The sequence below is a fragment of the Prunus persica genome, chromosome G6 (assembly GCF_000346465.2).
Source record: "Prunus persica cultivar Lovell chromosome G6, Prunus_persica_NCBIv2, whole genome shotgun sequence".
NCBI classification, from domain to species: Eukaryota; Viridiplantae; Streptophyta; class Magnoliopsida; order Rosales; family Rosaceae; genus Prunus; species Prunus persica.
This window is the reverse complement of record NC_034014.1, coordinates 14,008,688-14,032,107: the sequence shown is the minus strand read 5'-3', so window position 1 is coordinate 14,032,107 and position 23,420 is coordinate 14,008,688. Positions and strand designations below refer to the sequence as shown.

At 36.0% G+C, this 23,420-nt stretch overlaps 1 protein-coding gene across 3 annotated transcripts; it reads right to left on the bottom strand.

The window, feature by feature from the left end:
- LOC18774352 (protein MICRORCHIDIA 6) lies at positions 6,388–23,044 on the bottom strand. 3 transcript variants are annotated; one of them, XM_020566251.1, is made up of 21 exons: positions 22,726–23,044; positions 22,171–22,225; positions 20,255–20,629; positions 19,915–19,989; positions 19,759–19,793; positions 19,033–19,111; positions 18,845–18,934; positions 18,691–18,766; positions 17,978–18,056; positions 17,529–17,657; positions 15,738–15,836; positions 15,533–15,634; positions 15,297–15,443; positions 15,081–15,173; positions 14,214–14,265; positions 14,009–14,120; positions 13,354–13,535; positions 13,194–13,285; positions 7,649–7,725; positions 7,480–7,522; positions 6,388–6,841 (listed from the first exon to the last, which is right to left on the bottom strand). In XM_020566251.1, exons 3-21 carry the CDS (start codon positions 20,619–20,621, stop codon positions 6,737–6,739), a joined length of 2,034 nt encoding a protein of 677 aa, XP_020421840.1. In that variant the 5' UTR covers positions 20,622–20,629; positions 22,171–22,225; positions 22,726–23,044; the 3' UTR covers positions 6,388–6,736. The 3 variants fall into 3 exon arrangements, with proteins under 3 accessions (XP_020421840.1, XP_007206462.2, XP_020421841.1); XM_007206400.2 differs by having other exon boundaries at positions 20,255–20,622; XM_020566252.1 differs by having other exon boundaries at positions 13,194–13,282; positions 22,726–23,042.

The window sequence follows — 23,420 nt, the reverse complement described above, 5'->3', positions numbered from 1 at the left end:
GATGTCTTCATGACTATCTTTTGGAGTGAAAATCTTTCGGAGTGAGTGGAGGATGTAGCCATTAACAATTCTCGTAGTTGAGTAAGTAAATATATTTCCAGTGAGCTATCTCTATGTAAATCATAGAAATTTTCAGAGTCCGCGTTTCTAACAAAACTTGGGCTATTTGTAAGTTCACTTGAAAGAATATGCCCGTACAAGGTGTTATGCGGAGATAGCATTAAATATACCTCACATCATTCCAAAATGATGGTGATGGAGTTGAGCCCTATCTGGAAAATATGATGTCCGGTCGAATATACTTCCGGAAAATCATTAAAGTGTCCAACGGATAATCCTCATAAAAATGCTTCAATACTTTCTTAGTATAAGCAAGAATCTCGTTGGCATAATGCTCGATCCTTAAGTCGAGACAAATATTTCTTGAACTCTTGAGAAGCTTTAATGTGTTGCAAACACATTATAATCAATATACTCACTGATGTAATTTATGTACATTAATATTGAGTACAAATTTTGTGCTTCAGGCACATGTCATTCAGGGACTTGCTTCATGCAATTTCAATCCTTTCAAGGATTTTGTTTAAAGGGATTACACTTTATGACACATTATATAGCTTTAACCCAGCTATTTATACATCTTTAGGGAATCACTTCAGGTGATATGCTCTGTGCATTTAATAACCCTTAAAGATAACATGTTGGTCTCCGTAAATGTGCAATAAAGGGGCACAATTGCATCTATAAATATGGAGAAAACCCAACATTCCTTGTTTCTGCCAGAAACATTGTGTCATACAAAGTAGGTATATTCCCTTTTATTCCGAACACCCAAGTATAACATTCAGTATTAACAAATTTTGGGGTTCGTACTGTGGGTTGTTCCTTCACATTCATTCTTATCTATAATGGAATTACCTCATTCCATTTTGGCCAACGATATTGTCGACATTTAATAATTGAACGTGGTTCCAATCAACACAGCCCATTGATGATTTGAGTAGCTACTCCAAAATCAAAATTTGTCATTCATCAATTTATGATCCCACCATTCTCATTTGCATGCGCATACATCAATTATAAGCATTTCTTTGCTTTTGGGTACCCAAGCCACTGCAGGGGGCTTTTATTATGTGAGAATGTGGATTATAACCTCCAATGGAGCGTTATTTTATAGTAGGGCATGAATAATCTCCATTTAGGGAGTTGGAACATTTATAACCCATATATCTGTCATGTTGCAGGCATGCCACAGATTAATACATACATGTCAATTAATTTATGGGACTTTAACCCATACAATTTGCTACGCATTAGGCGTGCACAATATCAATATTGACATGTCAAAGGATTGTCCTTTCGGGACTTCAATCCACATCATTTGCTACGCAACAGGCGTGCATCATATTGATCACTGCTATACCCATATTCTGTTCTTATGGGACTTTAATCTGTGCAGTGTATTATCAATGTATCCAACTTGCAATCTGTAAAATTTGCGTTAATAATTCATGGATACATACAAGCCATTCTTTTGGAACGAACTTATCTCCCCATTTGGTTACCTTTCCAGATAAAATATCAAATAGGTATATAAGCATAAAATAACACAAGTATTGCTTACATCCTTAGGTGGGAGAAACTTTTCTCAAGTATCATTCAAGCTCATATCGGCCCAGTAAATATAATGTAGCGCTTGATGATCTAGTTATATCTTGCAAGAGCAAAAAACACAACTCTTTTGCCTCTGTCAAAACAAATAACCCTCATAGTTAGGATTACTTCATGGATTCATTCTTCAGATGTTCATTCTAAAGAAATAAAATCTCTTATGTACAGAGAGTTATAAAAAGAGAAAAAATGCAAAAATAATGTGATATTGATTGCAAGAGAAGGTAAGCAATCAAGGAAGGAAGCTGGTGGGAGCAGCCAATAAGCTCTCATATCTCCTAGTCTAGAAGGACTTCCGGAGATTAGAGCATAAGATCGCCTTCATAGTTTCCTGATGTAGGGGAAACGTGATCAGGGATAGTCTTGCTTCCTGAATGGATGATCAGAGATAGTCTTGCTTCTCAGGCATATTGAGTGCTCACTGATAAGAAAAATAAGTAGATATCGCATCACTAGGTATGGAGTAAACTGGATGTCTTCTGCAAAGAAAATTTCGTTAGTAACACATTTATACACAAATACAATGAATAGGTAGAACCGGTGAATTTCAAATTAATCATAGGAAAATTGCGAGATTCTCGGGATACTTTTGAAAAAGTAGCTCCGTGAAATCCGTAAAGCAAGATCGCCTTTGACGAAAATAATACTTGAAAACGCCGAAAGTGCCGACAGGCATTATTAGAGGCCACGTGAAGTTTTGGACTCTGGGAAAGAAAAAGATAATATGGGGATTCGAGAAGATATTGGAATCCTGAAGATATTGCCATATTTTCGTCTATAGATATTGCCTTTGCAAAACTTGATTGGAGCAATTGCGTTTCAACTTAACTTCCTTCATTTTCTGAAACTTTAGTTTTCCTAAGGCTTTCTTCGAAACCTTCTTAAAAATGGCTTCCTCTTCTTCCTGCCCAAATTATTTCAATTTAAATGATGCTCCCACAACAACCAGTGACGCCAAAGTTTGGCGTCCATCCTTTGTATCCCAAAATCGTCATCTCACAGTTAATGATTCTGTGATGATGAATGATGCTACTGCTGTCATAGTAGCTAGGAATTTCATTACTCCAATGGATGAAATGCTGTTAACAGGGAGGTCTGAGGAAGAGGCTATTGATGACTCAATGGCTTTTAGCATTCAGAGTGCTGCTTCTGTTTTTAAACATGGCTGATCGTTTGCGTGCTAGAGCAAACGAGGTTCAGAGGCTAACAACTGAAAATTCGTCTCTTCAAAGAATGCTTCATGAGTCTCAACAGGAGGTTGAGAAACTTAAAGGAGAGAATAATTCCTTGTTGAAACTGGTGAGTTCGTACTCTGTTGATACACTGAGAAGGCTAGACATGCTGCAGGTCTCCAATGAAAGAATTTTGGGAGACCACGAGAAGCTCATGGCTAAGCTTAAGAGGCGCCGTCCTCTTCCTTCAGAGGCTTCCAGAACATAATATAATTTTATAGATTTTACAGGGCCTGCACCTTCATTGCAGGTGGAAAAAATCTATCTGTTATATGCTCCTTTCCTATTATAATAATTGCACACATTCTTAAACTTACACCTGTGGTTTTTACGTCTTTTCAAAATGACGGTTTGGAACCTTGTGCCTTATAGGTTCAAATAACCATATTGTCTCTCCCAAATTTCATATCTTATCGCATGGTAGCCTGGAACTTTTGGCCTGAGCTAAACACAAACTCAGAATTTATTTGCCCTTTTCAAATGGACATGAAATATGAATTGAGTAAAAGCCACGATAATATCGCAATATAGTAGTGAAGAGCATTAACTACTATGTACCCACAACTTCAAGTTCAGGATCTCTCATATATTTGGATCCATGGGCTTCCGACCCAGATATAACAAAATATGTGGGGAGCCTCAATTCATTATTTGAGGTTTATATTAATATTATCCATTTCGCGGTGTATTCTTAACAACCGGAATTCACAAAATATATTTCTTCCTTGAGGTGTCGATTATAACAAAATCGAAGTTTATTAAATTCATCATCTTCTTATGCCAAAGAAATATGTGGCATACCACAATTTGCAATAATACCTCAAGGGTTGTCCATTTAATTGTTGGAACTTCAGGTTCTCAACACTGTTAAATTTTGAACTTCAGGCCAAAGTCATATATTCTCATGGTATGGACATTTTTACAATTTTCTGTACACATTTCGGGACTTCAAGCCCTTACATAATTGTCCATATTTTGAGGAACTTCTGGCATCTCATTTAATTGCTCATCCATGAGTTTAAGGAACTGCAGGTTCCCTTTTGTATATAGTGACGGTTTACCCAAAATGGTTAATATTTATGCATACGTCACTATTCATGTGAATAGTACTATTCATCAAGTCATGAATACGTATCTATTCATGTGTACAGTACATCTGCCAGTACAGTTATCATCCATGTGTACGGCACTATGAACCAATACGGTACTGTTACATCATTAAGGAACTCTAGGTCCTTATTTACATGTCAGGGATCAAGGACCCTTAAGTCCAATCACATGTTTACAAATACAGTACCGGAGAGACTGCCAGCTCTCATATTAATATCATCATCAAGGATCTTCAAGTCCTGATGTAATTGTATGATGAGGATCAAAGAACTTCTGGTCCTGATCTGCATACTGTAAAAACTCATCATACAGCACAATTAATCCATAAAATAAATTGCTGATAAATAAATTACTGGTATGGACGATAAACCCGCACCATACTTTAAATAAATGTAAATGTGCGGTAAAATAAATTCATAAATTAAATTGCTTGTTGTATGGACGTTAATCCCGCATCATACCTTAAATAAAATTAAATGTGCGGTAAATTAAATTCGTAAAGTAAACGTGCTTGTATGGGCACTAATTCTGCTCCATACATTTAAATAAAAGCAAAGGCGTGGACGATAAACTCGCACCACCCTTTAAATAAATATTGTCGTATGGGTAATAAACCTACACCATATCATAAATAATACTTTAAGTAAAAGTAAATTTGCGATAAAGTAAACGTGCTTGTATGGGCACTAATTCTGCTCCATACATTTAAATAAAAGTAAAGGCGTGGACGATAAACCCGCACCACCCTTTAAATAAATATTGCCGTATGGGTAATAAACCTACACCATACCATAAATAAAATAAATGTGGGGATAAAAACCTCCACCTAATATATATGAAGTGCATAATATATTATATAGTGTGGGCAATATAACTGCGCCACTATTCAAGATATAATATATGGGTTTTAAGATCACACCATCATTTTATTACAATAATTTGTATTACAACGCGATTGGTAAAAAAATACACCACCATAAAATAACAGGACTGATTAAACAACATAGAAATTACAAATTACGTTACAAAGAAGTAAATTAAACAAGCATGGATTAAACAACATAGAAATTGTGAGAACACAAAAAAGAAAGTTTGCATGTCGTTGTAGTAGTAAAGTGAGAGTAGACATATGACAGAGAGGAGACAGAGAAGTAACCACATAGTGTTGAGTTGGAAAAATTTCAGAAATAAAAGGAGAGACTATCGTGCTGATAACGTGTTATAAAAATAACCTGGAATATGTACGAATATTGAGCTGCACATAAAGTAGATGAGACACAGCATTTAACGAGGTTCGGCTATGCCTACGTCCTCGGAGAGCAGCAGCAGTAACTTTTCACTATATAAAATAATATGGCTACAACTTTAGTGTTTACAACATGTGTGGCTCATTGAATTTTCTCTCTAGGAGAATTTCTCTCTGCTCTCTCTTTCCTCTTTCTTCCTTCTCTTCCTCTTGTCTCTTTCCTTTTCTCTCTTTCCTCTTTTCTCTTTTTCCTCTTCTTTGTTTCCTCTTCTCTCTTTCCTCTCTTCTCTCTTTCCTCTTCTTTTTTTCTTTCCGTTTCATTTTTCTTTCTTTGCAAGCAGGAGGATTGCCTATTTATAGGCATGATAAATGGCACCCGTGATGTTTCTATCCAATCATCTTCACTATTCACTATTCACCCGTGAATAAACTCATGCACCAAAGTCTACAAACAAATAGTAAGTGGGCTCCACTACTTTATACTTTACAACAATATATATTATATTATATTTTCTTTGCATTTTGTAACTAGAGGCAAAGCCTACACCAATGTGAGAATTTCTAGGGCAATAACCCTTCATTTGGATAAAAGAAAATAACTTAGAATTTAATTAAAAGTACAAAATTTAAAATGAGAAATTGATAATTCCTTTGTTTAACAACTTAAGAGTAGAATTTATTAAAATGACACGTGGAAAAAATCGTGAGAATTAGGTTATCAAATTCCTGAGTTTAATTTCCACCAAAATAGACGTTATTTCACAATTTTCATAATGCTATTTACAAAATTACATAAATCAAATATTAAAATCTTCAATTGCCAAAAATTAAAATGATGGAAATATAAGTTCCTTCATCCAAAAAGAGGGTAAAGGAATATTAATCTCACATAAACCAATAAATCAATAGCAGAGTATGAGTATGAGACAAATTGTAAATTCATATGCCAAGTTCACAACTTCACTTGGAAAATTATCCAAAATTATACAAGGTTTGTCATTTTTGTGGGTGATTATACGGATTTAGACATATCTGGCAAGAAAATAGGTTGTAAGGAGTTCTCTCCTTGCCTAAACCAAATTAGGAGGCAAAATTAATCCATAAATGACTTCATAAGATCCACTCAAATTCCTAATACTTTTCCAAACAGCGAAAACATTAGGAAGCATAGAAGTAAATATTGTTGACAGATAAGCTGTAACTACTTACATTCTAATTGTGAAATTAGCAGGGTCTAAATTGTTAGTGAAACTAAATACAACTTTTTTATTTACAAGAGCCCATGAAAACTGACAAGGAAAGGACGGAGAAATTAAAACAAAAAATAAGGAAAAAAAACACAGGACCTCAGCTTTCAGATTCGATGATCACATCTGCCTATCATCCTAATGGTCGAAAACTGTAGACTAGGCGGAGCTATGCATACAATGTTTTACAAATGAAAGAATCAATGATACAACACTCGCTATATATGCATTCATACACCTGATTCTTCCTTGACAGTCTCCAAAGATTCTAATTCGGACATCATCCGAGAGTATTCGTCATTGAGCTCTTTTATTTCACTTCTAAGCCGTGTCACCTGCACAAATACAATAATTTTAACTAGACAGTTCAGGCAAGCTTTCCAAATATTGAGCTTTAAGGTTTACAGAGGAGTATAACATGAAAGCAAGAGAAATGGCAATCGCAGGTACGGAGAATATGGCAGAGACAGACCAAGCCATCCAGCTCAACAAGAAGCTGCCCAACTCATCACAGTGGAAGCTGCTGGAGGAAATTTCAACCAAATCGAGCTAACTTTCCTAAACTTATTGTGACATTCTATAAGCTTAAGTTAATGAGCAATCCTCGAGAATTCTATTTATGGAGCTTTCATTTTCTAAGAAAGTTAATAGAATTTTCTTTAAGTCCTTTCAACATCATTTCACATGCAAAAGGATTGAAGATGAGGCAAAACCCCCTCTTACTGAGGAAAAATCTCCACAAGAAGTTCGATAGACTGCCAAATGTTTGAACACCACACAAAGCAATAAAATATTAAGAAGCTAGAGGTATTGAGATAAGACACCTAATCGTGTAGCTAGCTCAAAGGAAGGAAAGAACACTTTCATTAAGTAGCCCCGTCATTAGACCAAAAAAAAGAAAAAGAAATCTTAGACGCAAGTACAAGTGTTAAAATACTCGATAAAAGTAATTATTTGGTGCCATTTGGAATACCTTGAGATTTAATTCTTCCCCTCTCTTCTCATATTCCAAACATCTGAAAACGTGAAACAAATAGCTAAGAATCTAAATATTCAGTACGTAAATATCTTCATTATGCAAGAAACGGATTGTTCACGCAATGAAATTGGCGTCAAAATAACGATGCAGGTGATCTACTCACTTAGCCCGGAGCTTTTTGTTCTCTTGCATCAAATTTACAGCCTCATCTTTCAGCTCGCTTCCAGTAGGATTCACAAGCTAGAAAAGTAAAATGCGTTAAAGAACAAAAAATCAAAGACTATTATTTACATTCTAAAACATTCTTTTTGGCATGAGGCCACAGAGAAGTGTTCATAATTTAGAAACAGTGCACAGGCTAACAAGCACAAGTCTGAGTAAAACATACAAAAACACAGAAATATCAATGAAATTTGCATTGAAAATACTTGGTTGGATCAAACTGATTTTAAGAAGGCTCTCAAAATTTGGTGGAGGGAAGACCAGATATTTAGCTGGGAAGGGTACAAATTTATGAGCAGGTTGAAATTGTTGAAAGCAAAGATGAAACGCTGGAGCAAGGAGGTGTTTGGAGATGTGGAGTCCGCTAAATGGGAGGCTGAAGTTGATCTCTGTGAGGGGCGGGAAGGGTTGGATAGTGTCTTGAGAAAGGAAAGGGAAGATCTACACTTCTTGGTAGGTGATTTAGTTTTCAAGGCGGAAATGAAGTGGAGACAGAGAGGTAAAGTTAAGTGGGCTAGAGATGGAGATGGTAATACCAAAAAATTTCATAAGATGGCCACTGGTTATAGAAAAAGAAACTACATTGATAGGTTACAAGTGGAGGCTGTAGGTATTATTGATAACAAGGAGGGTATTGAGTTGGAGGTAATTAATTTTTTCAAGAGGTTTTATAGTAGTAACGAGAAAGTGGGTTGGGGGGTGGAGGGATTAAATTGGTGCCCGATTAGCAGTGTGGAGGTGGCTTGGATCGAGAGGCTGTTTGAGGAGGTGGAGGTTTGTAATGCCGCCTTTGATTGCGGAAAGGACAAGTCGCCAGGTGCTGATGGTTTCACTCTGTTCTTCTTCCAATCTTGCTGGGACACTGTCAAAGGTAATATTATGAAGGTGACAGAGAATTTCTATGATACTGGGATCATCAATGTGGTTACAAATGAAACTTTGATCTGTCTTATCCCAAAAGAGAAAGACTGTTAAGATTAGGGATTACAGGCCTATTAGTTTGGTGACTAGCTTATACAAAGTGGTGTCCAAAGTTTTGGCCTCGAGACTAAGGAAGGTATTCAGCGGTACTATTTCCTTTCCCAGGGAGCTTTTGTGAAAAATAGGCAGATTCTGAATGCTGTTTTGGTTGCTAATGAGGTTGTCGAGCCCACCAAGAAGTCTAATAAGTTGGGTTTGGTCTTTAAAATTGATTTTGAACATGCATATGATCATGTAGAATGGAAATTTGTGGATGATGTTTTGAAAAAAAAGGGCTTTGGAGGGAGATAGAGAAGTTGTATCAAGGGTTGTTTAGAGTCTAATAATTTCTCTATCATGATTAACAGGAGGCCCATGGTCCATTATCCCCATTTTTGTTCACTTTGGTGATCGATGTGCTAAGTAGGCTTATGGAGAAGGCTAAAGAAAATTAATAAATCTAAATGTTCTTTTGTGGGAATAAATTATAGTACCTCATATTTGGATTTGCTAGCTGGTGGTTGGGGTTGCGAGGTGAGTGGTTGGCCTATGAAGTATTTAGGCCTTCCCCTCGGCAGTAATCCTAGAGCACCAGTGGTGGAGAAGATACACATGAGACTTCAAAAGTGGAAGTGAGCATTTCTTTCTAGAGGCAGAAGGTCATTCAAGCTGTTTTGAGTGGTATCCCAACCTATTATATGTCACTTTTTAAAATGTCTAGCAGCGGCTAATAAAGTGTAAAAGCACATGAGATTCTTTTTATGGAATGAGTGGAGGAAAGGAAAACTTAAGATTGAAGGTTGGCTTGGAGTGAAGGAAAATCCAATTCCTTATGGCATCTGGTGATTAGCAGTAAATACAGGGTTGCTAGGAATGGGTGGGATGCCAATCCAACTACTACTGGCTCCTCTCGTAACCCTCAGAAGGATATTTCCTCTGGGCACCATTCCTTTTTACAGTGTTGCAGGTTTGAGGTGGGAAGTAGGGATAGGGTGAGATTTTGGGAGGACAATTGCTTTATCCTTCTACTCCCTGTATTTTGGGTCGTTGGACAGCAGCTTATAGCTACTGCCCTGCATCAAATTGGCACTAAAGCCAAGCTTAATCCTTGCTCCACATCATGGTTGGACTTGCTCGAGGTTACTTGTTAGTTTCCTAGATTCTCTAGTTTTCCAAAATCTAATAGGATTTCTTTTTCCTAGTAGGATTTCTTTTCCAGATTTCTACGATGTTTAAGTTCCCTATTTTATTTGGGTTAGGATTTCTATTTTAGCAAGGAATTTTTATCCTATTGTCTCTAGGTTTTAGTTTACTATAAATACCCCATATAGTTCTTTAAAATTGAGATTTGAATGTTAAGTCTTTTCCTAGAACTTTTTGATTTCTACCCTTCCTTTTGTTCCTTCAATCTATATACTAGATCAGGTTCGCTCTAATTCTTCAGTTAATTCCATAAATTTTGATGTCCCACCCGTATTTGATCGTTGTTTAGAAGACGATTGTGAAATTTGTTTTCGGATTGAGAAATTTTTTGGCAAAGTTTTTGGTGAGAGTAAACAAGATGAATCTAAGTCCCGTTTGGTTCACGAAACAGATTTGTGGGTAAATCACTTCCCATGTCATTTCCCAAGGGATGAGAAATGGAAGATTCATTTCCCATGTTTGGTAATTCTTGGAAAGTAATCAGGAGATATCACTTTATTTCATTCCCCATGTTTGTTTTGAGTAAAAATGGAAAACAAAGTTTGTATAATTTTCCAATTATATCCATATTAAATCAAATAAAAAACGAACACAGTGAATGATATATATTATAATTCTAAATGTTAATGATGACAAAATAGTCACGAAAAATTTGCATTTAATGTTAGCTCATTTTCCCAAACTTTCCCTTGAGGAGAGGAAACAAAACCCAAGGGGTCAGGAGGGCTTCACTTTCCCCTCTACTTTCCCATGTGCCAAGCAACAATTTCCCATGCTTGGACTTATCAAACATTTGAAAGCAATTGATTTCCCACCCCAAAACCTCCTTTCCCATGAACTAAACGGGGCCCTAGTGTAATCTTAAAGGTGGTGGATCAAGAAAGGTTGGAACAAAGTTGTTAGAGATGAGATGACTTCTTTAGATTGTGATAATTCTGAGTATGTTGATTTTCTTGGAGTTGATGCTTTTGATTTGAAGATTGCCAAGAGATTCGATGATCATGTAAATCTAATAGCTTTTGGATTGAACAGTTTTTGGGTTGCAAGATTGTCTACAAAAGATAACTGGAAGTGTTCTCGAAGGATTAAATATTCTAATGGTGTGTTTACTAATTAGGAATTGGAATTCTCATCAGGAATTGAATTCCACCTATGAAAGATTCATGTGTTTACTTCGCATCAATGAATTGAAAAGTAAGTGGGGCCCACACAAAATTATAAATTGAATTCCTAATTTTGAAGGAATTCAATTCTTGGATGGGATGTGGTATTCTAATTCTTGGAGAACTAGCCTATTAGGAATTCATACTTTTTACCCATTATATCCTTACACGATTTTTAAAATTCCAAATTTGTCATCTACTTTAACCCAACAACAAGGACATTTTAGTAATTAATTCCACTCCTATCTCAATTCCATATGGTTTAGTAAACAACTTTAATAGGAATCCGGAATCTAACTCCCCTCAATCCATATAGTTTAGTAAACAACTTCAATAAGAATCTGGAATCTAATTCTCCTCAATCCAACACCTCTTCAATTCAATTCCTTCTAATCCAATTACGGATTAGTAAACATGCCATAAGTATCTATTTCTTTGGAGTGGGAAGGTTTAATTTCAAGGCAAAGTTCTATAGACAGTTTATGTACGTGGAGGTTGAGTTTGGACAGTTTCAGCAAAAGGTTGAAATTCGAGGACGAATTCTTCACAACTCGGTGGAATTGATGCAAGAGAATAAACATAAGTGTTGAAGAATTGTCTGATATTCAAAATACCTCTTTCTTTGGAAAGGAAGAATCCAATTTCAAGCTTCTCATAGAGTCTTCAATGATAACGATTTAGATTCGAGGACCGAGTCTTTTCTAACCAGGGGAGTTTCATGCAGGAGCATCTATGAAGCTCTCTAAGATTACTTAGGCCCATTAGTCGATTGGACTCGGATTTTGTTTAATTTCCTTTGTCAATTAGGGTTTCTTATCAAACTAGGAATAGGAATGCTTGGCTGGTGTATTCTAGTATAAATATGCTATTTAGAGCCCCTTGGCTGAACCCTTTAGTCTATAGAGTTTCTATTGGGATTTTGCCCTACGACTCAATTATCTTCGTTTCAACTTCTATTTCATTGCTTTATCCTTCTATGTATGTTTGGGTCGTTGGACAGCGGTTTATAGCCGCTGCCGTGCATCAGTTCTGAAGGATCTTTTTCCTAGATTATTCGCACTGTCTACAAAGCACCTTTTATGCATCTCCTTTCATGGACATTCAGGTCTTGCCTCAATTGGGACTTCGGGATTAGAAGGAACCTGAATTGGAGAGGGGGTTGTTGGGCATGAAGGAATTAGATTGTCTCACTCCAGATTGGATAGGAAATGGTGGGAGCTCGAGGGTTCAGGGACATTCTCAAGCAAATCTTGTCGATCTTTTCTTCTCAACAATGGGATGGCTGAGGCGTTCCCTCCTTATTCTCGAATTTGGAAGGTCAAATCTCCTCCAAAGGTTAAAGTTCTTTTCTGGTTGATGGCCCTTGGAAAAGTAAACACATCTAATCTTGTACATAGAAGAAGACCGTATATGTGTTTGTCTCCTCACTGGTGTGCTTTATGCAAAATGAGTGAGGAAAACGCGGCTCATCTTTTCTTACAATTCCCCTCCTCTTTAAGTCTTTGGTGGACCTTGTTGAGGGAGGTTAAGGCTGTTTGGGTGTTCTTCTGATCTTCTCAGTTCTCATTTTGTTGTATGGGGCAGGGGAAAGCGTGCTTCAACCTTATCAGGCTGGTTGCTGCAGTCTGTATTTTGGAACATCTGGCTGGAGCGTAACAGGAGGATTTTCGGCGAGTATAAGGGAGTGGGTGTTGGTGAATTATGGGATAGAGTTAAATTCTGGAGCCACACATGTTGAGGGATATGGCAGATTTCAAAGATTATTCTTACTCCTCTATATTGAGGGATATGGCAGCTGCTGTAATGTGAAGTGTTTTGGTGTCTTGTTTATCTTTAGTTTTGCTGGATCTTGTTTCGATTCTCTGACTTGTTTTCTTTTAGTCCTTGTGGTGTTGCGGAGTCTTTGTTGTTTTGGTGGTGTCTTTGTTGTAGTGTTTCTGTTCTGGTTCTGGTTTCGTCTGTTATTTTGATTTTGCTTGTTTTGTTTGTGGATGCCTTATCCACTACTTGTTTCCACTTCGTTTTTCTTTGAATAAAATTCGTTTCTATTCAAAAAAATTAAAACTCAAATTACAAAAGCTGAGAACTCCAATAGAAACTAAAATGCTTTTCTTTAACTGGAATGGAAAGTGTGGTAATTTTAAAAAGTTCCCTACTGACCTGTACATTCTGACTTTTCCCATCAATCAGCTTGGCCTTCACATTTTTTACTGGCGGAATATCACCATTCTCCTTTCTCTTCATCCTTCCTACTACACCAGCACAAGGCACCATCAGTAAACATTCAATGAGAAAAACAAATCTTAACTAAAGCAGTTACCTTGGGAGTCGGGTATTAATTGCTCAAATCTTCCAAGTGCTGCCTTTTTACTACCAACAGCAGGGGAACTTTGACCCAATGTGACAGGTTGTTGAACACCACTATGTGGCGTACGATTGGATGAAACTTGTGGGATAAGCTTTTTCTTTACCTGATACCCAATTAGCCCACAATGATAATCCCTGTCAAAGTTCAATACAAAACATCAGGTTCACAGCCACTACCACTTTTCTTTTCAAAAGAAACTTTGTAGGAAACAGCATAGACTAAGGTATGAATGCCAGATGCAGGGTAGTGTCCCAATGTCGGTGCATTGTTTCATGTATTTGGAGCATCCAGTGGCCATACCATTACCAGTGTCATGTTTTATTGACATGGATGCAGGCTAAATACAAGGGTCCATGTGGATAGAAACTTGACCCACCTGGTTTTTCTCTTCTAATAATACAAATGGCCAAACAATTTGGTCACTTAATATAAATCAATTGGAAGTTATGTACAAAGTTCTTCCATACATAAATAAACAAAATTAATCAAATTCTTTGGGTTATGCAAAAGTTCCTCATTGTTATACAGGAGGGGGGACACAAGAAAAATGAATATTTTTGCTGTTATTGAAAAAAATACAAGACCATTAGTGTAGCAAGTAGATTACCAGTATTCCCATGTCATCTCCTTCAAACGAGCTTCAAGTTTCTGAAAAAGAGAAGTTTTCTCAAAATCTTGTTTGTTGTGACTCGGCTCAACAAAATTTGCTTCCAAAACACCTATACAATAGCCAGCAAACATTGGTCTATAATCACAACACCCTCAAAAAGCAAAATAGTGTCAATAAGAAGAGTGGTTTAGTAGATTATTACCAACCACCCCACGACCCCTACTGTCTAAATAGCTCACGACCTGCCAAAATGGCTGCAAAGTAGGGGAAAACGGAAAGCACAACCTTGTCACTTTAAATATAACACAGATGCTATGCAATTAAATACATTTGTTATGGATTAAGATAAAAAGAAAATAGAAAAACGAAATCATTCAATAGAAAGTACAAAACCTTGTAGGATTTTATACCAAAGACACAATACCAGATTTAAATATGTACAACAGTCTAATTTAGCATTCCTTACAATTTCACACCATTTTTTTTGCTACAACACACCCCATTCCATTGCACAACATGATACTAAAACATAAACCAAACTCATGGACCAGAAAAATATTCTCAATGCGGTCTTAAGCTTGCAGTTTTTTGCCACAGAAAATTTTGTTCGTGCACCAGCAGTAATTACACGTATGAGACAATATAAATGACACAACAAAAATTTTGAAAGGGGAAAAAAAAAAAAAATATATATATATATATAGAGAGAGAGAGAGAGAGAGAGAGAGAGAGAGAGAAATTTGGGCATAATGAATCAGCCTGAGTACTAGTGAGATATATTGTGTGTCTGTGTGGGAGTAAAAACCCTGGGAAAATTAATTGCAAATATTGCCTCGAAACTATATTTATAGCCAACACACTGCTAGCAGAATGCTAAATTAAATAAGATACCTGCATCAGATGTTTTTGCAATACACAAAAACCTACAGTGTGTGCATGTGTGCTTCTATGAATATCCTTATGCTTTTCCAGAAATCACATGTACAGTGAAGGACAAAATAAATAGCCTAAACATTATTTGATAGCCAACACCACAGCAGAAAAGTCAAATTCAGCAAGGAAAAGATACCAATATTAGACGATTTTTGTGATAAACATTGAAGCCATGGAAACTGACATGTGGAGCTTCTTTAAGAAAACCAATAGTCGTAATAACTTGACCCTGCATGGTTAAGCCACTACATCATTAAAGCAGAGATCAAAGAGATAGCAGTAGTTCAAATAAGAAGAACTTAAGTTTGTCCGTATGCAATGGGAAACAACTGTTTCAAAATTGTGGTACAACCTCCACAGAACCTCCCATTTGTGGTTTATACAAGATAAATTCTGGAAATTTGAGATCATTGGCAATGTTATGATGCTCAACAACTCGTCCACGAAGTACTATTTGAAAGGTTTCCGGTATCCGCAAGTATAAGATGGACAAGTATACCTGTGGAGAATAGAGAACTATCAAACTCCACTCAGAGAACTCAAATTCTTATATATTAATCAAGTGTGCATATGCTATACTTGGATTACCCGAAGAGAATAATGGAAACGGTTAGCAATGTGCTCTTCATTTACTGTCTTCCATTTGGATGAAGCGTTAACTTTTTTGGTATCCCCACTAATACGAATATCCTGCACCACCAAGTCACAAAAAGCCACCTCATCGGATGAGGACACATTACATTTCAAAATAAAATAAAAGAGAAGAACAGGGAAGATGAAAGAAATTGTCTACCTCAGGATCTGTATCAAAGTCTAGCTCCACATTCCTGTCATCATTGAACCATAAATTATAGATAATAACCTTTGTACCATGAGCTCCGATGTCATTAAACTGCCATCTCAAGAGAAAAATGAAAATAAATCAAACTATCACCAAATGAACATACATATCAACAAAGCTTAACTATGAAAGCAATAGAAATACCTTGACACACGAATTGAAGTTCATAGCGATACATGCTTTAGAGTAGGTGAAAGTGCTCATATCAGTTTATTTCAAACTAGAGTAACCTAAACTTACACACTAAATAGTACATACTATTTTTATATATATATTTTTTAAATAGGATAGATGACAATCATATTTATTATCTATTTAATTCTTGTTCATGCATCAAGTTCTTCCTTGTTCCAGGTGTGCGGCTGTGCGAGCGAGTTCTTTGTTTTAAGCTTTTTATCTACCCTTCTCTTTCTTCTACTCTTATTCTCCTTCTCTTCTATGGATGTAATCAGAAATAGTATAAAACCCAAGCCCCTCTCTTTCTTTTTTAAATCAGCAAGTAATGTACAAGTAAAGGAACGGATTCTCTTGTGAAGCATTAAAAACCACAATCAGACCCACATACTCCCTGTCCCAACTTTTCAAAAAATAATTACAACAGATATCTGTCATATCCTGACAGGTTTTTATTTATAGGAATACCTAGACAGTACAGTAACCAAATCTTGGCCATATCCACTGCGTACTGGTGGGGGTGTGTATGGGATGATATTGGTATTTGATACCCCATACCTACAATATTTGAAGGATCAGTACTTAATAGATTCAGAGTATACCCATCTAAATTTAACAGACAATGAAAATAACGTTCTCAAGGTGATATTTCCCTTCCCAAAATACAAAGATCACTGCCCAAAAAGTTTTTCGAATTAGGTGACAATGTTCTAGAGGAAGTGGTGTGCATGTCTAGAGTTCGTGATGATCAATTCAGTTAGAGTTTATTTGGATTGCCTCCTTTATGGATTATGATTTCTGTTTAGTACGGGATTTTTTATATCCTATTGAATCTAGGTTTCAGTTTGCTCTCATGTAATTCATTAGGGAGATTGGAGATTTGAGATATTGGGAAAAGTTTACTTTCCAGAGATTGGAGAATTCTTGGTGTGAAGCCAAGGCATCCTTATCATCTATTTTCTATATTTTTTTCATTGTTTTTGCTTCCACTAAGCTACCTAAATCTATAATTCACCCATATCCTACATCAAATTTGGTATCAGATTTGATTAATTGCCTGATTTATTTGTTAGTTTCCTAGGTTCTATAGTTTTCCAGATTTTAGTAGGATTTGATTTAAGGTTCCTAGTTTATTTCGATTGGTTCCTTTGTGGATTAGGATTTCTGTCCAGTAAGGGATTTTATCCTATTGTCTCTAGGTTTTAGTTTCCTATAAGTACCCCTCTCATGTAATTCATTGGGGAGATTGGATATTTGAGATATTGAGAAAAGCTTACTTTCCAGACATCGGAGAATTCTTGGTGCGAAGCCAAGTCATCCTTATCATCTATTTTCTTTTTCTTTTTTCATTGTTTTCGCTTCCGCTAAGTTACCTAAATCTATAATTCACCCATATCCTACATCATAACAGAGCTTACCAAATAAACTATACATATGATCAATATTTGAATGGTGCAGTGAATACAAAAAACAGAAAAAGAGCCCTCTCTCTCTCCATATATATATATATATATACCGAATGAAAAAAGAAGTTTAATACATAGCAAAGAAAATGTTGTAGAAAATTACCTGCTTCAGAAGATCAGCCTCCGTTGAATATGGGGACCACTGCAACAGCATGGAAAGATTAGACATGAAATGTTCCGTCCCATGCATTATTTCTAATGTCTCAGTTGATGTGTTGAATTCATAATCCACCTGCAATTGACATGAGCTGTCAATACTAGGTACTAAATGTAAGAGTATCGTCGAATAACCAAAAACCAAAAAAAGAAAAAAGAAAAATTAAAATCTCCAAACATAGTGCATATGCTCCTCCATCAAGATATTGATAATTCATGTTGTAGCTAGTATAAACATGGCATTACAATGGCACATTAAATGTCCTGGTCATCCATTTACTAGCACATAGAACAATAAGCCACATTTTGCATACTGTTTAACCTCTATCACACAGATAAGAAAACAGGAATGAAAAGTATACACACACTACCAGAAGCTTGAGCAAGAAAGCTCACCATTGGTACTACTATTCTGTCATGGCCTGTTCGTGCCAAGAATGTATAAGAGAGAAGACCAATGCTTTGAGTCAATACCCTGGCCAAAATAAACGAGTAGAGAAACAACAGCATCAATTTAACGCACAAAGTATTACCATTAAAGTAGGATGGCATTAATTTGCATCACAAATATAGTACATCCTTCACACACACACACAAGGGGAGAGAGGGAGGGAGCAAGGTAGAAGGTCCTTAGGCAAGGAAAAAGTTGTGAACAGATCCAAATGTCACAGAGATCTCACATACACATTAATAGATTCAAACAGAGAGCTCGGGTGGAGGGAGGTGAACAGGTCTTTAGGGAAGGAACAATTTCATAAGAATATCAAATTGCACCCAATGGCCTCCAAAGATTCATATATCTTAAATAGTTGAGTTTTGAATCTTTCAACAGTCATTTTACCAATCCTCCTATCGTTGTCCACTTATCCTCCCACCCCAAAAGAAAAAAACAAGGAAACAAAAGACAATCAATCATAGTGCAAAATCATAGTAAAATTCCTCTTTCTTGTTGACAAAGAATTGACAAACACATGTTCAAAAACCTTCGGATCAACATATAAAATCTTGTCTGTTGAAAATCAGAAAATAGTAACATATTTCGAATAATCACAATAAACTAGAGAACAATGAAACTAAAGGTACTATAAATATAACTAATGGAGTCAAACCTCTTATCCTGGTGACGGCTGAACACAATAACATCTGCACCAAGTCTCATAGTACTGGTCTTGAAGCCATTTCCATCTGGAAGGCTACAAGTCAACCAATAAATGCCAAAGGAGATAATAAAACAGATTTCAGAATGAATGGTAAAATTTATACATTGTCCAATGGCTGATTTCGATTTCTTATCTGAAAACCCAAAACTCATACAGCGCCGCATAGCTTCAGGGTCCATCCCACTACCATTATCTACATACAAAGTATCAAATTTTGGACAAGCTAGGTAAATACATCTCAGATATTAAAGATTGTAAGAATAAAAGAATCCTGTACACATACACCCATACCTTGAATTAACAATGCTGGACTTCCATCCCTTGGATTTGAGGTTTTATCTACAATGACAAAAGTGGCCCCATTTTGGATCTATCCAAATTACCAATGAAGAAGAGTGAAATGCAAAACATGATATGATTCGTCAAACTCTCAAAACTAGGTCAAAACATAATCAGGGTAAACGCCATAAGAAAGGCCATGACTGAAAAGGCACTGACCCAATATCCTTTTTCTTTTTTCTTGATGTACCAATAGTACTTTTAGAAGGAAATAAATAAAACATATTCTTCCACTAACATATATATACATACCCACTAATTTTTATTTGGCCAAGGAATCCAGGTTCTTACACCCTACAAATAGCTTAGGTAAAGATCAACCTATTTATTAAATGTCCACAGCCTCAAATTCAATGAGCTTCACATGGATATACAATGCCTCTTCTATAGATTACTATTTTCCAATGACTTGACAACTTTTGCTCATCTTGGATCTTCTTTAATTACAAGGAAACTAAACCAAAAAAGGGTGAGAAAATATCATGAAAAGAAAGTTATTAGATACTCAGAAACCATTAAAGATTCTACTCATATAAAATCTCTACCCTAACACGTTTATCCGAAAATCTCTATGACTCTTGTTTAATTCAATTGCAAGACCAAGCAGATTGTTATTACTCTTCACCACCACAGAAAAAAAAAAAAAAAAACAGTAAAATATAAACATTCACAAATTACCTCATCAACTGCATTGTCAAGTAGTTCTGCTATGGCTGAAAACAAGAATAAAAAAAGGAATGTACTGTCCTTGTCAAAAAGGAAAAAAGCACAACATACATAAAGTTGAATTCATTAACATATACATAAAGAAGAATGAAGTAAGATTGAATTTACCACCAAAGGCCCATTTATGTGAAGTGGCATTTGAATGAAGGAACATTGGGTGGACATGTAGATAGTTTTTGCCATCTGTGATCCAGAAAGAGGAATGTCATAGAACATACCATGCATAAACAATATTAGATGCAGAAGATTGCAAATATTGCATTGTATATGAAAAACCTTATCATCAAAACAAAAGTCATCACCAGAAAAATCATGAAAACTCGTCAAAGAGCCTCAACAGAATTAGTTGGCCTACTAATCAGACAATATATGCTTTAACCACCAATATTAGTAAAATTCCAGATGCACTACACTCAAGTACAAAATATAACAGTAGATAGTAGAATACTTTGAATTGTGACTTTAGAACCAATGCCATCATTGTAGTTCCCAGCTTTCCAGAACTGCCGACAAAGTGGTGCTGGAGATAAAGGTGATGTATAAGAAAGGCCAGTATCATCCACTGGTGACTGCCCTTGGTCTAATATACTAGAGTTACTGTGACCAGTACTTAGAGCATTTGAGCTCCTATTTTCTTCAGATTCTCGTATTGCACATGGTGTTTTTGACTTTTGATGCTTCACAAGTAGAGCCTTATTGTTCTCATTCTGTTGCAATTTTCTTCCAACGAGACCTGGCTCCAACTTAACAGGTTTCACATCAACCTCTCCAAGTTCATCATCACTAGATAAATCTACAATGTCTGTTAAGGTCATCCTGCACACTATAACTGAAATTAAACATGCATGCAACCAGGCAAGCATTTTAAATAAACAATGGGCACAACTCCTACAACACCATAACATCAAAAAGCAATCAGGACATGAAAATTCAAATTCAAAAACCCAAGACATTGACAGATCAACAAAGAATAAATGAAGTCTTTTTCATAAGGTGTTTTACTCAATGGACAAGCAACAAGTCAAAATTACACCAAACTCAATCATGTAACCTGATCTTCTTTTGGTAAGAAAATGAAAATTTATTAAATAAATAAATAAAAAACAATTACAAAAACAAATGGACAATAGATCCTTCGGAAACAAATTTAAGCTAATAACATCCCAAGAGAAACAAGAAAACAGGCACAAGAAGCCTACAAGGCCAAACATAACCACACCCTTAAATACCACTTTATACAATGTGAATTTGCTATTAAGCAATTCAAGTGAATAAAAGGTTAGGGAATTTTTGTTGAAAAGCAAAAGACTGTTTCATGAAATCAGCTACACAAAGGTCCTACGGAAATAATCAGACAAGTTCATAGGTCTCACCAGATTAGCTGTTAAGACACTAATATGTACATTGAGCTGTTAATCTAAAAGAGACTAAATTTAAACAAAAATAAGATAGCAGCAAAGATATACAAGCTAAGAGGGAGGAGCCAGAGGGAGAGGATTCACACAATGACACTGAGGCCCAGTTTGGGATTGCTGTCACTTTTAAAAAAGGTTGCTTTTGCTGTGCTTTGAAAATAATTAGCTGTAAAGTAAAGCAGCTCCATGTTTGGTAAACAATATTTTTAAAGTGCTGTTAGGACAAAAAGCAGTGTCAAAACCGCTTGGTAAATTTTAATATAAAATTGTTGTAACTATGAATACTGACTAAAATAGACATGATGTTAAAAGTGTTATGTACTAATCATGTGGTGGTAGTGGTAGTGATGGAGTGGAGGTAGTGGTGGTGATGAAGGTGCCGTTGGTGGTTGTGGTAGTGGTGGTGGTGGTGGTGGGGATGGCGATTGTGGAGGTGGTGGTGGTGGTGGTGGCAGCATGGTGGTGGTTGTGGTGTTGGTTGTGGAGGTGGTAGTGGATGTGGAGGTTTTGGAGGAGGAGCTGGTTGTGGTGGTGGAGGTGGTGGAGGTGGTGGAGGTGGTGGTGGTGGTGGTGGTGGTGGAGTATGAGGAGGAGAATGATGTGGTGGTAGAGGTAGGGAATGTGGTGGTGCAAGTGGTGGAGTTGGATGTAGAAGTGGAGGTGGTGTCATTTTTTAAAATGAATTATGGTATTTTGGGAATTAAAAAATTTATCAAAAGTTCATCTCTGCTTCTTTTGAAAGCAATTTTGAAAAGCAACCCAGAGTCTGCTTTTAAAAGTTGCTGTCAAAAGGCCACTGCTTTTAAAATAATCGGGATATTTTATTTTTACCAGATGCCTTAAACTGCTTAACTTTTAAGTGAAGCAGGTTTTTGGCGAAAACAAGCAATCCCAAACGGGGCCTGAGTTGTTCACCTAAAAGTGCTTGTAAAAGTGATAGAAAAGTTACCTTAATCAATGGTCAAAATGGGGATTTGCACATGCTCTGCTCAAGTAGGTGACACCTAACATAAATTTACTCAAAATTGTAACCAACTTTGCACATCAAAAGAGCTAGTAATGACAAAGAAATTAAAAAATACAAAAAAATACAACTAATACCGAATTCAAGAATCAAATCAGACAATCAATAAATTAAAGGAAGTCTAACAGCTTCATACCCAACCGTTCTATCATAAGAATCAGAACCCCATCCTAAATTTCCAACACAAATGAACTACAATTTATAACCAGTATACAATAATTAATCGTACTCATAGTAAGTACTCGTAGGCAAATTCAAAAAAATAACAGGAAAAAAACCCAGAAAAGTTATTATTCAAAGAAAACCTCATAATAGAAATTTACCCCAATTTCTATATAAATCCAAAATATAAACAAAAAAGATAATTCAGTACCCAAATAATTTAACCTAAAGGAAATTAGGGACACATAATCGATTTGTTAGAAACCCTAGAACATATACATAGTTAAAAAGAGAGAGTTAAAAAATTATAAAAGTTACCTGCCATAGAGAGGCTACTGACTACTGGTTAATCTGCTTGGCAATGGAAGAGGAGAAGCTGGAGGGGACTGGGAGAGAGAGCGAGCCAGCACGAGACAGAATGCCAGCTTGCAAAAGAGCGAGCCCGCACGAGACACAAAGCCAGCGTGCGAGAGACAGAGGGCCAGAGCGACAGAAATTGAAAGGGCCAGAGCGAGAGAGATCTGAATTTTTTTTTTTTTTGGTCAAAGAGAGAGATCTGAATTGAATTGGGTTTTTATGAGATACTGACTCTGCATGCGCTCCCGCCTGGTTTTTTTTTTTTTTTTTTTTTTATAAATTTGTTTTAAAATTTAAAAATAATAATGAATAGTTGCGTTTTATAAAAATAAAATTGATTATCTATTTTTTTTTTTTAATTTTAATTTTTTAAATATATAAATGTGTGAATTTATCATATTATCCTCATTTAATTAATAATTTTAATTCTTAAAACTAACAGCATTTTCTGATATTTTGAATGTTTTATTATACTCAGCTTTTTGCTTTATATATATATATATATATATTATTTTTTCAGTACAACCTATAGTCTAACTACACGGAGTTCTCGCACACACAACTATAATGTTCTGATATTCGAACTTGAGATCTCTCATCTGTAAGCCCTTTTTCATTCAACTTGACCCATTTACATAAGGTATAAATTTTTAAGA

Coding starts and splice junctions, on each gene's coding strand:
- LOC18774352 (XM_020566251.1), bottom strand. CDS start 20,621: ATGACCTTAACAGACATTGTAGATTTATCTAGTGATGATGAACTTGGA. Junction 15,635..15,737: donor ACTTTGATACAGATCCTGAG/GTAGACAATTTC, acceptor TTGGTGGTGCAG/GATATTCGTATTAGTGGGGA. Junction 15,174..15,296: donor AAATGGGAGGTTCTGTGGAG/GTTGTACCACAA, acceptor TTAACCATGCAG/GGTCAAGTTATTACGACTAT.